At 42.7% G+C, this 15,476-nt stretch overlaps 1 protein-coding gene across 2 annotated transcripts in view; it reads right to left on the reverse strand.

Annotated features, from left to right (window-relative positions):
* Positions 1 to 5,682: 5,682 nt before the first annotated feature.
* Positions 5,683 to 15,476, reverse strand: part of ddx10 (DEAD (Asp-Glu-Ala-Asp) box polypeptide 10) — a 68,900-nt gene continuing 59,106 nt past the window's right edge. The window contains exons 17-18 of one of the 2 annotated variants that reach the window (XM_036937557.1): positions 10,063 to 10,196; positions 5,683 to 6,184 (exon numbers count right to left, since the gene is read on the reverse strand). In XM_036937557.1, coding sequence (XP_036793452.1) covers positions 5,965 to 6,184; positions 10,063 to 10,196 — 354 coding nt within the window. In that variant the 3' untranslated portion in view covers positions 5,683 to 5,964. Of the gene's footprint in view, positions 6,185 to 10,062; positions 10,203 to 15,476 lie in introns of both variants that reach the window. The other variant, XM_036937556.1, reaches the window with a different exon arrangement.

Consider the following 15,476-nt stretch of genomic DNA (forward strand, 5'->3'; position numbering starts at 1 on the left):
ATCCATCAAACACATTTGGTGTGTCATCATAGTGGTCTCTGACTTGTGGTCAGACTCGCTCACGTGGAACAAACTTAAAGTTGTGCCCTTGTTCAATGCTGATTTGGATGTCATTGAGAAAACAGAAGTGCCCGTTTTTTTGGTTGCAAAATCCTTTCTGTATTTAAAAGTAATCCTTAAGGTAATCATCTAGTTTTTAGCTGGTAACGGATTAACAGGTACCTTTTTTGTTGTTGTAATCACTTACATGTAACGGATTACTTGTAATCCACCCATGATATAATCCGTTACTCCCCAACCCTGAATATATGGCAATCAGCAGTTGAAATAATAACAAGGCGTCTCCCACCTTTATAGTGTTTGTTTACATTTGATTTGGATCTCTTTTAGTCCCCATTTGGACTAATCTTCCAAGTCCTTAACATTAAAATACAAACACACTTTCACATATAACACACTATTACAAACATACATAATATTCTAGCATAATGACCCAATAAATACTCAATCTAAAAAATATTGATTCTTCATCTACTATAGTCCCACAACATTTTTATATACTATATTTAAATTGTTTTAAAATAATGTTTAAATGTATATATTGAAAGGTTTCTAGTTTGCTCAGTTAATTTATTCAATTTCTTTATTGCTCTAAATCGAAATGTTCTTTTGCCTATTTCTCTTTTCTGTCTGGACAACACATAGATGGTGGACAATCTATTCCTAGTATTTACGGAATGTCTGTCTCTTACCAACTGAATACCATTGTGTATAGAACTTGGCCGTTTTAAATGATGTACACTGCTCAAACAAATAAAGGGAACACTTAAACAACACAATGTAACTCCAAGTCAATCACACTTCTGTGAAATCAAACTGTCCACTTAGGAAGCAACACTGATTGACAATAAATTTCACATGCTGTTGTGCAAATGGTATAGACAACAGGTGGAAATTATAGGCAATTAGCAAGACACCCCCAATAAAGGAGTGGTTCTGCAGGTGATAACCACAGACCACTTCTCAGTTCCTATGCTTCCTGGCTGATGTTTTGGTCACTTTTGAATGCTGGCGATGCTTTCACTCTAGTGGTAGCATGAGACGGAGTCTACAACCCACACAAGTGGCTCAGGTAGTGCAGCTCATCCAGGATGGCACATCAATGCGAGCTGTGGCAAGAAGGTTTGCTGTGTCTGTCAGCGTAGTGTCCAGAGCATGGAGGCGCTACTAGGAGACAGGCCAGTACATCAGGAGACGTGGAGGGGGCCGTAGGAGGGCAACAACCCAGCAGCAGGACCGCTACCTCCACCTTTGTGCAAGGAGGAGCACTGCCAGAGCCCTGCAAAATGACCTCCAGCAGGCCACAAGTGTGCATGTGTCTGCTCAAACAGTCAGAAACAGACTCCATGAGGAGTTGTGGGGGTTGTGCTTACAGCCCAACACCGTGCAGGACGTTTGGCATTTGCCAGAGAACACCAAGATTGGCAAATTCGCCACTGGCGCCCTGTGCTCTTCACAGATGAAAGCAGGTTCACACTGAGCACGTGACAGACGTGACAGTCTGGAGACGCCGTGGAGAACGTTCTGCTGCCTGCAACGGTTTGGCGGTGGGTCAGTCATGGTGTGGGGTGGCATTTCTTTGGGGGGCCGCACAGCCCTCCATGTGCTCGCCAGAGGTAGCCTGACTGCCATTTGGTACCGAGATGAGATCCTCAGACCCCTTGTGAGACCATATGCTGGTGTGGTTGGCCCTGGGTTCCTCCTAATGCAAGACAATGCTAGACCTCATGTGGCTGGAGTGCCACAGCAGTTCCTGCAAGAGGAAGGCATTGATGCTATGGACTGGCCCGCCCGTTCCCCAGACCTGAATCCAATTGAGCACATCTGGGACATCATGTCTCGCTCCATCCACCAACGCCACGTTGCACCACAGACTGTCCAGGAGTTGGAGGATGCTTTAGTCCAGGTCTGGGAGGAGATCCCTCAGGAGACCATCCGCCACCTCATCAGGAGCATGCCCAGGCGTTGTAGGGAGGTCATACAGGCACGTGGAGGCCACACTCACTACTGAGCCTAATTTTGACTTGTTTTAAGGACATTACATCAAAGTTGGATCAGCCTGTAGTGTGGTTTTCCACTTTAATTTTGAGTGTGACTCCAAATCCAGACCTCCATGGGTTGATACATTTGATTTCTATTGATAATTTTTGTGATTTTGTTGTCAGCAAATTCAACTATGTAAAGAAAAAAGTATTTAATAAGAATATTTCATTCATTCTAGGATGTGTTATTTTAGTGTTCCCTTTATTTTTTTGAGCAGTGTATATTATAAAATAAGCATGTTTTTTTCAATTATCTGGTCGATTGATGACCAACCAAGAACACTGCGCATGACTGCAACAGAAGAACCATATCTCCACCTTAAAACAATCCTTGCTGCTTTATTCTGTGCATTCTGCAGCCTCCTAACTTCACTTGATGATGCATTTCCCCAGACCACCGAACAGTAGTTCACCCGACTCTCAATTAATGCTTGTGTTATATGCTGAATAATTTTTCCTGGTAAATATTTAGCTATCCTTTTTACTTTCTTTTACTTTCTTTAAAAACATTGTAGTTAAGGGGAAAGTAATCCAAAAGTAACGGAATGTAACCAGACTACGTTACTGGGTATTACTGATTACAATTTTGTACCGTAACTAGTAACTGTAACGGATTACATTTAGTAAGTAACCTACCCAACCTTGCTTATATTCAGACTCAAGATTGTTTCACACTACCATACATTTTTGTGTAGCTTTTCCACAAAGATGATTACAATGGCAAAAGGAGGCAATTTAAGTAGTGAAGCAACAATAGTGATTTGCTGCCTTTCTATTTTGAGAGTGCATTACTGTAAAATTGCTGTGAAGATAATGCAGCTCCCCTGGTTAACTGAGGCACCCCACTGACTACCGATGTGTTAAATGGGGAGTGAGATGAGTGTACAGAAAGGAAAAACAAGTACTGCAGTGGAAGGTGACCGTTCAGGCGCACTAAGTGGGTTTAAGGACATCTTTCAGACATAACTACTAATAGAACTAAATGGGAAACCATTGGATTTCAGGAAGGAAAATATGTCCCAAACATATTTTGAAGCGATCAGGTTCTGTCATGGTGACAACACAAATCTGTAACAGGATGAGACAAATGTAAAAAACAAAAAAAACTCTGGGGTGGACAGATTATGAAAAAGCCTATCCTGGCATTCTACAGCATTCGGGGTCTGCTAAATTAAGTTAAGTCAATCACAGGGGAGTCGTGAGCAAGGCCTACGCCCATGTAATCTTTGAACATAAAGTGCTGGGGGCTGGAGGTCTGAAAGCTGCCCCTTTGGCTCCAATCCAGGTGAGCCTCCGACAACATCAAACCACTCTGTGAGAGGCATAATAAGCTGCACCACCGATGCCAATAACAGTAATGGAGGTATTCCCTGTCGCCAACTGTGCCCCATTATTCTGAACAAATGAGTAGGGTATCTCTGGAGGGAGTGAGTGGGATAAGTGCACTACAGATACAGAAGAGGGCTGAGATCAAAGTGTAGAAGCGGAGGTATAATATTACGACATGTCACACAGAAGTTGAATGTTGTGACGTCCCAAAATTTCCAATGGGTTTTGTCAAACTAGGACAACAAAATTCCAGTAATTTTCTAAAAAAAAACTAGAAATCCCGGTTAGAATATTCCTGTAATCAGGAATAAGGAAATCCGGGACTCCTTCGTCCAGGTTTTTTGGAAAACCTGAGAGTATTACCGTAAAGGGACTTCTGCAATCCTAGACATACCCACACTACATGACCAAAAGTATGTGGACACCTGCTCGTCAAACATCTAATTCCAAAATCATGGACATTAATATGGAGTTGGTCTCCCCTTTGCTGCAATAACAGCCTCCACTCTTCTGGGAAGGCTTTCCCCTAGATGTTGGAACATTGCTGCGCGTATTTACTTCCATGTTGGGGGTTTTAGGCTTGGCTCGCAGTCAGCGTTCCAATTCATCTCAAAGGTGTTTGATGGGGTTGAGTTCAGGGCAGGTCAGTCAAGTTGGTCCACACCGATCTTGACAAACCAAACCTCACTTTGTGCACAGGGGCATTGTCATGCTGAAACAGGAAAGGGCCTTCCCCAAACAGTTGCCACAAATTTGGAAGTGCAGTATCATCTAGAATGTCATTGTTTGCTGTAGCAATAACACTTCCCTTCATTGGAACTAAGGGGCCCAAACCATGAAAAACAACCCCAGACCATTATTCCTCCTCCACCAAACGTTAATAGTTGGCATTATGCATTGGGGCAGGTGGTGTTCTCCTGGCATCCGCCAAACCCAGATGTATTCGCCGGACTGCCAGATGGTGAAGCTCGATTCATCACTCCAGAGAACGTGTTTCCACTGCTCCAGAGTCCAAAGGCGCCGAGCTTTACAGCACTCCAGCAGACGCTTGGCATGTTGATCTTAGACTTGTGTGCGGCTGCCCGGCCATGGAAACCCATTTCATGAAGCTCCCGACGAAGTTATTGTGCTTCAGCACTCGACGATCACATTCTATGAGCTTGTGTGGCCTACCACTTCCCGGCTGACCCATTGTTGCTCCTAGATGTTTCCACTTCACAATAACAGCACTTACAATTGACCGGGGAAGCTCTAGCAGGGAAGAAATTTGACTTACTGACTTGTTGGAAATCCTATGACGGTGCAGGATTGAAAGTCACTTAACTTTTCAGTTTGACAAACATTGGCAGTAGAATGTCCTGTGTAGGTTACATGGCTGTGCTCCATTTTATACACCTGTCAGCAACGGGCGTGGCTGAAATAGCCAAATTCACTCATTTGAAGGTGTGTATTTTAATATTAGTCAATGGATCTTTCCTTTCTATCAAGTCAAATACCGCAATAACAGGTGATAGGACGCAGATGGCGACTGAGACATGAAGGTATACCATTACTGTTGTTTTTGGCACAAGTGATGCAAGTTATGCTTCACCAAAGAAGGCAGTGGTTTGAAGTCATCGGAGGCTGCATTGGCAGAGCAGCTTTCAAAACATAGAACTGCAGTGAGGGGAGAGAGAAAAATGATGTATACGTGCTGAACCAGAAAGAGCCAGTGAGAGATGGAGAGAACAAAACTGAAAGAGGAGTGAGATGTAATGTGGGATAACAGTGTGATGGAGATCAACAAGAGTAAAAAAATACTACCGGAACAGCAAGAGAGGGAATTTAAGACAAAATTGTCAAAGGGACAGAAAACAGAGAGAGGTTTCGGGAGCTGGGAAAAGCATGTCTGCATAATGTACATCGGTCAGCCTGCCAGTCCCCCCTTGTAGTGTGCATCAGATCTCCTCTGGTGAGGTCACAAGGGGCTGAACGAATTATACATTCATTTCCTTCTAGAATGTGCCAAAGTCATTTACATCTGTGAAACGAAAAAGCTGAAAGTGGGCTTCAGGCTTTAACCAAGTGAGTGAAAGGTGGTCGTGTTGCACCTGCATCAAGCTAGAATCTAATCATATTACAAGAAACATCACTTGGAACGAGATGCAGAGAAACACACATGCCAAGGAAATGGCTGTGTGATTACTTTGTCATGAAATAGATGGGTACTTGAAAGGGTATTTTAGAACAATGAGAAACAAAAAACACAAGGTAGAGCAAATTACTGTATTTCAAATAAACACTTGAGGACATTTAAAAAAAACAAATAAATAGTATGTGGATGGGTACTAGCTAAAGCACTTGTTTTTCTGGTTGAATTACATTTTATGTACCAAACAAGCACACGTAATCACAGTAAAACAATAACAGGTCACTTGTAACTAACATACACTTTATTTGTTTTATGTTCCCAAAATATTGGGGAACATCCCCAAATTATGACAAGACATTGGAGAGGATCCGCCATAAGACAGTGTTGGGTAATTTGTTAGCCCTAGCTCCGGTTCCCCAGCAGATGCAGGACCAGTGCTTCGTCCTCGGCCAGAGAGAGGCCGGTGTCCAGGGGCTTGGCGGTTGCTTGTTGCCTGGGTCTCTTCCTGCTCCCCGCTGCCGCCTCCTCCTCTTCTTCTTCTTCTTCTTCTTCTTCTTCTTCTTCTTCACCCGAGTCATCGATGTGGTCACTGTGGATGCGCTTCCTCGTCCCAGCAGCAGGGCTTTAAACAGAGATAGGAGAAAGGGTTCAACAATCAGTTCAGAGCATATCAAGGGGAGTTGGGTTTATATTGAGGGCCAATCTATGGAGATGGGTTTGAAAGGGGTTATGAGCAGGGAGGGTACCCTGTGTGTTGCGCTATAATGTCACATGACCTTGTTAAGAACCTTTATTTTAAGCCTTTTCCAGAAATTAGAATTACACCAAAAAATTTAAAGCAATTGGGGATAGTGCTGGACCATCTGACATAAAAAGAAAATGGGACTGTTTGATGAAAAAGCTTTAACTAAAAAGGTTCAAATCCAGGTCATGTGACATGATTGTCCAAAACACAGGGCCTTAGTTGAGCCATACCGTGGATTATGGGAATCTGTGTAAGAAGGGCGTAGAGGAATGCAACAGAGGAAATTTGGTTAAAAGTCTTCCAAGGTTGCTAGCTGTGTGGTTGCTTGCGGTAGCCCACTGTTGGTTTTCTTTGTAATTGAGGGATGGAAAGAGGCATCCGTCACAAAACTGACTCTCTTTATTCAAAAGTTGTGAGATGGTGCGGAAAGAAGCAGTTCTATAGAGATCTCCAGGACTCCTTCAGTGTCAAGATGATCAGACACCAGCGATGGCATAATGGAATTAATCGAACAAATGAGCCGAACAAAGCAAGTCTAAGTCTTTCATGAAGTCAAATGGTGTGGATAAAGGGAGATGGGAATGCTTTATCATGTCAACGGGAAGCAGAATGAAACCATGAGTCGAGCCATCGCTCCTATTAGCCATGTCTCTGATTTTTGACACTCCACAGCTCTAGGACTGGGTGGCGAGCACTAGGTAAAACAAAATGGCTGCCGTGCATGCAGAACCCCATTGGGGTCATATTCATTAGGGCACACCATAGAGCTGTGAGATATGGCCAAAAATCCATATCACAATAAATGAACTGAATTAATCCTTTAAACTACTACTATTTTGATTGTTGTAGCCATCAATTGTCCCATTAACGACAACATATAACCAAACCTATTTCATTTCAAACGTCACATTTCTCTAGTATAGGCAACTTATCATAATGAACGATACATGCATCAGCAAAATGCCCACATTCGGTTTATCGTCCCAGCTCTAGCACACACTAACGAAACGGTGTGCAATGGAAAACTAAAACAAGCGTGTTTTTTTTTGTTAGAATGAGTAAGTTCAGATGGCCTCTTCTCGTTTCGGCCCATTTTCTTCCATTTCATGTCTAACGAATCAGGACCCAGGTGTGTACATGAGAAAGGTTACTTTCACATTAATCTTGCCAACCACAAACATGTAGGCAAGCGCATTTTGTTGACAGTCTTTCCGCTAGCCATAAGGAGGAGTGATTTCAGCTAAAGTAAAAAGGAAAGGGGAATACCAGTGGTACATTTGTCTTGCTTTGCTGTTTCGTTAGTGCTGACAGGGTGGTTCTCGCTAACCGTAGCCCATGGTGAACACAACCTGAGCCCAAATGAAGAACATAGTGAGCAGCACATCTGTTTGGTACAGGTTATGAGACATGAGGAGTTGGGGAATGGTCCCAACTGATCAGAACTTATATTTGCAATTATCATCTGTAATAGCTAAAAGGGCAGCAACAGTACATTTCAAAGAACAGAAATGGGACTCATTCTGACGAGTTCCTAATTTACCCCTTAGTCGGATTTCTGTGCCTCTGTCTCATTGCTCTTATCCTAAGTGTTTTTGCTTAGACTCAATTTAATTCCTCAGGCCAGCAGGTCTCATATAGTTTTGTGTTTAATATACTCCTGGGCGCCATAACACACCAGCCAAGCTGTATTTTACACTTGGCTGAGAACAAGAACCTGACCAGTGGAAAATAAACAACCGAGTGACAATAACATACCCTATATAGATACATGTCTATGATGGAATAATTACTACTGTGTCTTAAATAAATGAATTCATCTTTACACAAGTTCCAAAGCTTAGGAAGGCTCAATGTACTGTGTAGTGTTGAAGATGATTTCACCAAACAATTTCTGCCTGTATTGTTTGGTTCAATCACTGTCAAATCTAAGTCTCTGTTGAATTATTTAAGGCTTTTAGCCAACAGAACTGCATGTGCTAGTGTATAAAGTATAGACTGGAATGGGGTTAACAACTGATATGAGGGAACGTTTCACATGTCATGGCCCTCATGTCAATCATGGCTTGAGTTGGGTTGCTGTCCCCCTAGTGGTGGTTATACATAATTAACATTGTGCTAGAAACAAGAGAAATATGGGCTGCTCAAGGCTGTGCATTGATCAATAGCTCCCTTACAGGTTAGCAAGTAACATGCTTATGAATGTCTATATCCAGGTACAGCCAATTGGCCTTAGAGCTGTCTTGGGGACATCCATCCATCCGCTACTCCATAATCCTACCACCATGCATCATACCACCATCTGTTGCCCTGGAGATCATGGTCAAACAGCTCAGTGGTTAAGTCAGACAGGGAGACTCAATTACACTTCCATTCATCATCACCACAGGATGTGAGCAATGGAGTCAGACAGAAGAACTGGCCAGTACAGGCATGGATGGACAGTATATTCTTGGTGTGCTGTAACAATGGCCAGGCCTTATACAAGCAGCACAGGGAGGTTTCTCTTACAGATAGTGGTGTGTGGAAATCTGCCAGAAGAAGACACTAGGAGGAAAGAGAGAGATGGAAAGAGAGAGGAGGAGGTGCAGTAGAAGGTGTCAAGGAGAGGGTGATATATAAGTGGTGGTGTTCTGAGAAATCCCTCCCTAGTATAAACCAGCATCCTGGGGAGAGAGAGAGGCAGGCTGGCGGTAGATCTGCGTGGTAAAGGGCCATCGTAGTCATGCAGTGAACGCGGGGAAGTGGAGCGGACTGTAAATCTGCTCTCGCCTGCAGCCCCCTGGGCTCACGGAGGAGGAGGACGAAGGAACATCTGCTGATCCTCCACACACGGGAAGCCGAAGGGAGGAATAAATGCAGGCGAAGGGAGCGAAAGACAGGCAGAGAGAGAGAAGCATGAGGAATTGAAAGGGAGATAAGTAGAAACAAGTCAGAGCACAAAGACAATAGTCCGTAGTACAGTGGTTCCCAACCTTTTCCAGTTGCTCTATCCACCAACTGAATTTTGCTCTGCCCGGAGTACCCCCTCATGTGCATTTTACCAGTAAGACTATGGTCTCATGAGTCTCCTCAAGTACCTAGTACCCCTGAATGGGAACCACTGCCGTAGTAGAGAAAACATTGAGAAGAGAGAGGGAGACGTGGAGCAGAAAACCAGAAGCCTCGTCCTGCCTGCCTCTCCGCCTTTAAATCCTTGGTGCATTACCCTGTAGCGAGAGGCCGCGTTGCCCTTCACCCTCGGCTGCCACTTTAAATCTGCCTCTAATTACACACTTTATGGCCTATCTGCTGTCCGACCCGCGATCAATGCCTCGGCAAGCTACAGAGTGAGTCCTCCCTCCTGGAAAGGGTATAATTCTGCTCCGGAGGCAATTACACCACAAATCCCAATAACCCCAGGCAGCCAAGCAGTGATACAACATTGCAAATCTAATGAATCTATTAATGCTCAATAGAAACAACCCCTCTACGACAGACCACCAGGCCTAAAATGCTGAGCACCTCCTTTTCCCCAATATGGATTCCTTGAGAAATGTCAAACCATGGCTTCTCGACTCTGTCTGGTAGTTTTGAAAGGATTGGAATGCATCAGTGATATCCAGACATCTAATCTATGCTTGGTCGAGTTGATGCCTGTTCTTTTAGATTTACTCATCACAAAATCCGTACAGGTAAAAGCCCTGTATGGAACCTTTAGTCTATCATGCATCTAGTTTCAGCCTAAAGACTAGATGGTAAAGTAGCACTTTTTTTACCTGATCTGGTCATCTTCTTCCTCTGAGTCGTAGTGTAGTTTGTCCGGGTCGGGCAGTGTGCTGGGGTCAAACTCTTCTCCATCAGAACCGCCCAGGTACGCTACCACCTCCTCTTCATCCTCCTCACCGGACTTCTGCTCCTGGGACAAAATACACCATTACTACAAATACCTCAGGTGCTGGATCCAGTAAGCAAATCAACTAATTGCATGAAGACTATATGAAACCCTATGAATGTTCCACCGAATGTCTTGAAAAGGTTCTTACTGACCGAAACAGACACATTTAAAAAGGTACAGGTGTAACTGTGAGTGAGGGGAAGACAGGAAATTAGCAGTTGGCATTAGCAATGCAATCAATGAATTGACATGGTTAGAGGGAGAAAACGTCACCCATAAACAGTAATGTATATGTGCCAATGTTTGTGTGCCCAATTAATGAACGTCATTTTCCACAAAGCGAAAGATTGCCAAGCCACACTAAATCACACCCCTAAATGAACTCGGCGATAATGCTGCAAGTCTGACGCTGGCAAGTGGAAATACTGCAGTGGCGGACCAAAATAATAGTATGAAAATATATTCACAGTGAAAGCCTGACGGATACAAATATCTAGAAGGTTAAAGCAGTATAGGATGAGTCAAACAAACTCGGTCTGAATCAAGAGCAGGTTAAAAGAAGAGGGGCAAGATAAACGCAGCCCAATAAAAAGGTTTACAGAGACAGGCAGAGGGGTAAGCCTCTATGTGAGCAGTGTAAACACCGAATCGGGGGCACCAAACCACTCTGCTTCTGTGTGTTTCACTAATAACCCGTGGATCTCCCTCACACAATGTAACCTACATATTCGGAGGGCAATAAAAAGCTACAAATAAAACAAGTGGAAGTTTTAAGGCGTTTCACTGGGTGCTCTTTAATCTAAGCAGGGAATGAGAGGGGAGGTACTGAGGGAGGGAGAGGGAAAAGAGGGAAATAATTGATCTACTTAAAATGGATGAAACTGCCCAGTGGAACGCACTTGTTAATGAGCTCGGGTTCGCAGACCCACAGGGACGCCATTTTATGAAAGAATTTGGGACAAACGCATCTGTGGTAGATTTCTCTATGGACAGCTATAATGAGAGGGCCCTGTTTGTTCCACATATCTGAGTCCGTGTTGCTAACCTCAGTGTTCAACAAGCCTTATTTGCCCGTCCCAGACTATTAATAGCTTCTAGAAAGCCTTGAAAGAGAGGACAATATTGCTGGTTTTAGCAACTCGATGGAACGTTAAGACCTAAGCTGATTTTCATGACTATGAAAATGCTCAATTTCAACTGGCTTTGAAAACAGTCTTCAAAGCTCCGCTTTCTAAACCAACAGCTCTATCCAGAATGTTTTTTTTTTATCAGGCCACCTGATATGTGTGAAAGACCTCCCCCACGGATTGTTTGAAAAAGGTTAAAAAAAATGTTTTTTTTAAAAAGGCTACCGTGGAAAACAAAGGGTCATGAGCATGAAATGTTATGGGAGACTGAGTTAGCTACAGCACTACACTCTACCCCTTTCAGAACTTTCCAAACATAACCTGCGGTATGGATTTTCCTACATTCTTGTGACTACAGACTAAAGCGCTGGTAAGTCAATAGTTCAATGCACTTTGCTGATTTAAATGAAGAGATATCCACATGAAATGGAATAAAAGAGTTCTAAGCTTAGTGGATGACACTGAAGCAATAGCCATGCCGCATATGTAGGCTTAATATGGATATAGTAATAATACATTTCATTCTAAACGCTTTTCAAGACACCCCAAATTACTTTACATGCAGCAGGATGAAAAGCAATAAAATCCCATAGAAATAAGTAAGTATATAAAAGTACACCGAACACGATGACAGACTAACCAGGGAGAAGACTAAACACGATGACATACTAACTAGGGAGAAGACTAAACACAATGACAGACTTTTTTGAGTGGACCCAGATTCAGTGTCTGTGCAGGCTGTAAACAAATCCTGTATGGAGACCTGGCTTTTGTACGATTCATTTGAAATTCTGCTAGCAAGACCTGGGGCAAGAACAGTCCTGTCATATCCACTTGAACAGAATAAAAACAAGAGTTCGCCCTGCCTCATGCTGACGTCAGGGACAGTTACAAATCAGACCCATGAAACAGAGCAGGGAGAAACACACAGTACACCAGTGTCCCAACAAACTTGAAATCAGATGAGTAGGGCAATTTGGCCAAAATATCATATCACAATATTTGATGTATGGTATGACGGTATTTTACGTTTTTCAATAATAAAAAAACTTTCTAAATATGCTTTATGGGTAGTTCATGACCCTAGGTTGGAAACTACCATTCTGAACATTTTATACCGTTCGAACTTCAAACTAAAATTATCAGCATTTTCATCAATTTCTGCATTTTTGTTATCATTACCACACTGTTCCCCACAGAGCTGCATAATATGGGGGAAAAAAATATATGCCTAGTTAATTGGTTAACTGTTGGGATCATGGAAATAGAATGATTCATCTAATTCTATGGTTGGAATATAGTGGGCAGCACCTTGAATATATTGTTTGACATGACAATGAATGACTACGCCAAGGAGGAATTATTGACAGGGTAGGAACCAAAGTGTTGGTCAGTGTTTCCAGGGGACTAATTAGATGTTACATTACATGGTTTCTTACCATTGCACAAACATGCCTATCTAGGCCTACATCATCACTGGTACCCGAGGAGTATTTACGTTTTTAATAAAGCCCTTTTGTGGGGGAAAACACATTCTGATTGGTTGTGCCTGACTTCACCCCTGCCCAGTCATGTGAAATCCATAGATTAGGCCCTAAAGAATTTCAATTGACGTATTTCCTTATCTGAACTGTAACTCAGTAAAATCATTGAAATTGTGACATGTTACGTTTATATTTCTGTTCAGTATAGTAAAATATGGTATACTGCCCAGCACTATAGATGAGAACTGTATTTTTTTCTAACCTGATCATTATGTACAGATTAACAGCAACAATGAGTCTCTTTCTTACTTTGACCAATATATTAGTAATTATAACAACAAAAAACAAGGCTGACAGTATCATAAACTAAATATACTGAAGAACTGGCAGCATAATTCCATACCACCAAGCAGACCTGTGCGTGGTCTCATCTCATTATCTTCAGTACAGTCTCAGATGTTCAAGTTAGTGCAATCTCAGCTCCCTCTAGGGAGACTTATGTACTCATCAAAACAAGAATGCCATATTGAGCTGAGAGAGGAGCCAGTGTTACCGTAGAAACTGAAAACCCTTTAGACATATTACAGATACTGTCTGGAAAATAGCAATACAATACTCAGAGCACTTTTAGTTGTAAATTCCACAGTATATGGCATGCCATGTATTGATTGAAACAGGATGTCATATTATACATCAATAACGTCAAGTTCAGTGGTTGCCATGGCGCCGTGGGATCGTCTAGGCAGAAAGCTCTAAATGTTGTGCATATGTTCGTTATTTTAAGTGTTTTTTAACTGCATTTTTTCAATCAACTTCTTTGGTTTTTAACTTAATGAGGGTTGATCTGAAATAACTGGTGGTAACCCACAGAGTTACAGGAATGATGACGGCAAGCCAGTTTATTCAGCTTGGCTTGGCTCCCTCCCCTCAAGCTACTGCTACTGACTGCCTATCCCAACTGCCTAGACATCGGAAGCTGTGGAAGACCAACTGCCTGGACATCGGAAGCTGTGGAAGACCAACCATGAACTGCAAGATCCGTACATTAGTTTTTGTTTTCAATGCGACTGACATTCTTGTTTGTAATGAAAAGCTCTATATAAAATAAATAAATATATTATTATCTCAAAGCTTTAAAGGCACCACCATTATTTTAAGGTCAAAGTAAAAAGCTGACATTCAACATCATGCAATGTTTATTTCCCTTGTGTGTGAGCACAGCCTTCTTTTACACGCCTTCACTGTGTCAGCTAGTTTAACACACATCTTCAGAGGCACCACCTGGGATGTCACGTCGATTAAGGTGTCTCAATCTACACACACAGGCAAAATCCATGCCTCGTGCCAGCTTAGAATGGCTCCAGCCAGCACTTTAGCCAATGAATATTTAAATAAATGCTGTAATCACTTAGCATTTAGGAGACCATCAAATGTATGTGACGCTTTAAACGCTGGAATACTAGGCATTCATTTTTCAGGACACGCTCATCTAGATCATCCAGGAAGCCGTATTTCCACCTATTCATTCAATTTAGGAGTTTACTGATTAAAGCATGGGCTCTGTATCAACATTGGGCCAACAACTAGGCACAAAACACGAACACAGACAGAAATCCCAGTGTGGGAGCAATAAAAGAGAAGGGAGGACAGATTGATGAGAACACAGAAGTATTTTAGGAGAAATTCTGACATGCCACCACAGCTCACGCTCCCTGGTGGACTTTAATCAAATCTCTTCAGGCCCCTGGTGATGGATTCTCATTTAGAGCTTCATCTCTTGAAAGTCTAACTCTGGGAAAAGTGGAAAGCAGTTTCAGGCAGCATGGAGGGAACATTTATTACTAACCTGTCAGACATTAGGCTGTCTGAACTCATTGGCGCATGCAGAGCTACCACCGGCATTTCTCATCAGGATTACATAAAAGTAAGACCTAAAAGGCTTGCCAGGATTCGAAAACGCACAGATGCTAAATCTAAGAGGGTTTATAGATAATATAGTGAAGGTTATGAGACAAGGAAATGAACAAACCCGAAAAGCCTTGAGCTCAACATTGATACGGCTCATTAGATAATATTCTCTAGGTTCTTTAGCTTTTAGGTATCAATTGAAAGCAATAAATGATACCCCCGGTTCAGGTACAAAACACTGTAGATGTGGTAACTGAGCACAAGAGCACCACCAGGTCCATTGAGAATCGGTTGTCAAAGGGTGGTATGGATACCTCTTCCCAACACCTGCATTTGCATATGCTTGTTATACGAGGTATCCCCCAGAGAGAGTGGGAAAAGAATAGACATGACAGCTGCCATCTAGAAACTGTGGACGGCCTCCTGAAACGGATGACAACGGCTGCTTTCCAGTTATGTCGGACTCTGCCGGATAGAATTATTCCAGGAGGAGCAGAGAAACACTGGATTGGCCATCAGGTTGCTGCCAAGTTCTCTGCAAAGATTACTTTTAAAATACCAACAAAGGGCGGTTACCCCTTCTAACGTCAACTTCTGATGCAGAGAGTCCGGGCATTGTGGTTCTCCTGGCATGCCATCACAGCAATACACTTACCCTGGGTTTGGAAATGAGTCAAGCAAAATGCCATCTGTCCGAAGTGGGGGCTTTGTTTGATAAATCTTAGTCTTGGGAGATCTCTATTTAAAAGAGTTGGAGTGAGTGGTGGTTAAATCAG

Source organism: Oncorhynchus mykiss, chromosome 12 (assembly GCF_013265735.2).
Source record: "Oncorhynchus mykiss isolate Arlee chromosome 12, USDA_OmykA_1.1, whole genome shotgun sequence".
Classification (NCBI taxonomy): Eukaryota; Metazoa; Chordata; class Actinopteri; order Salmoniformes; family Salmonidae; genus Oncorhynchus; species Oncorhynchus mykiss.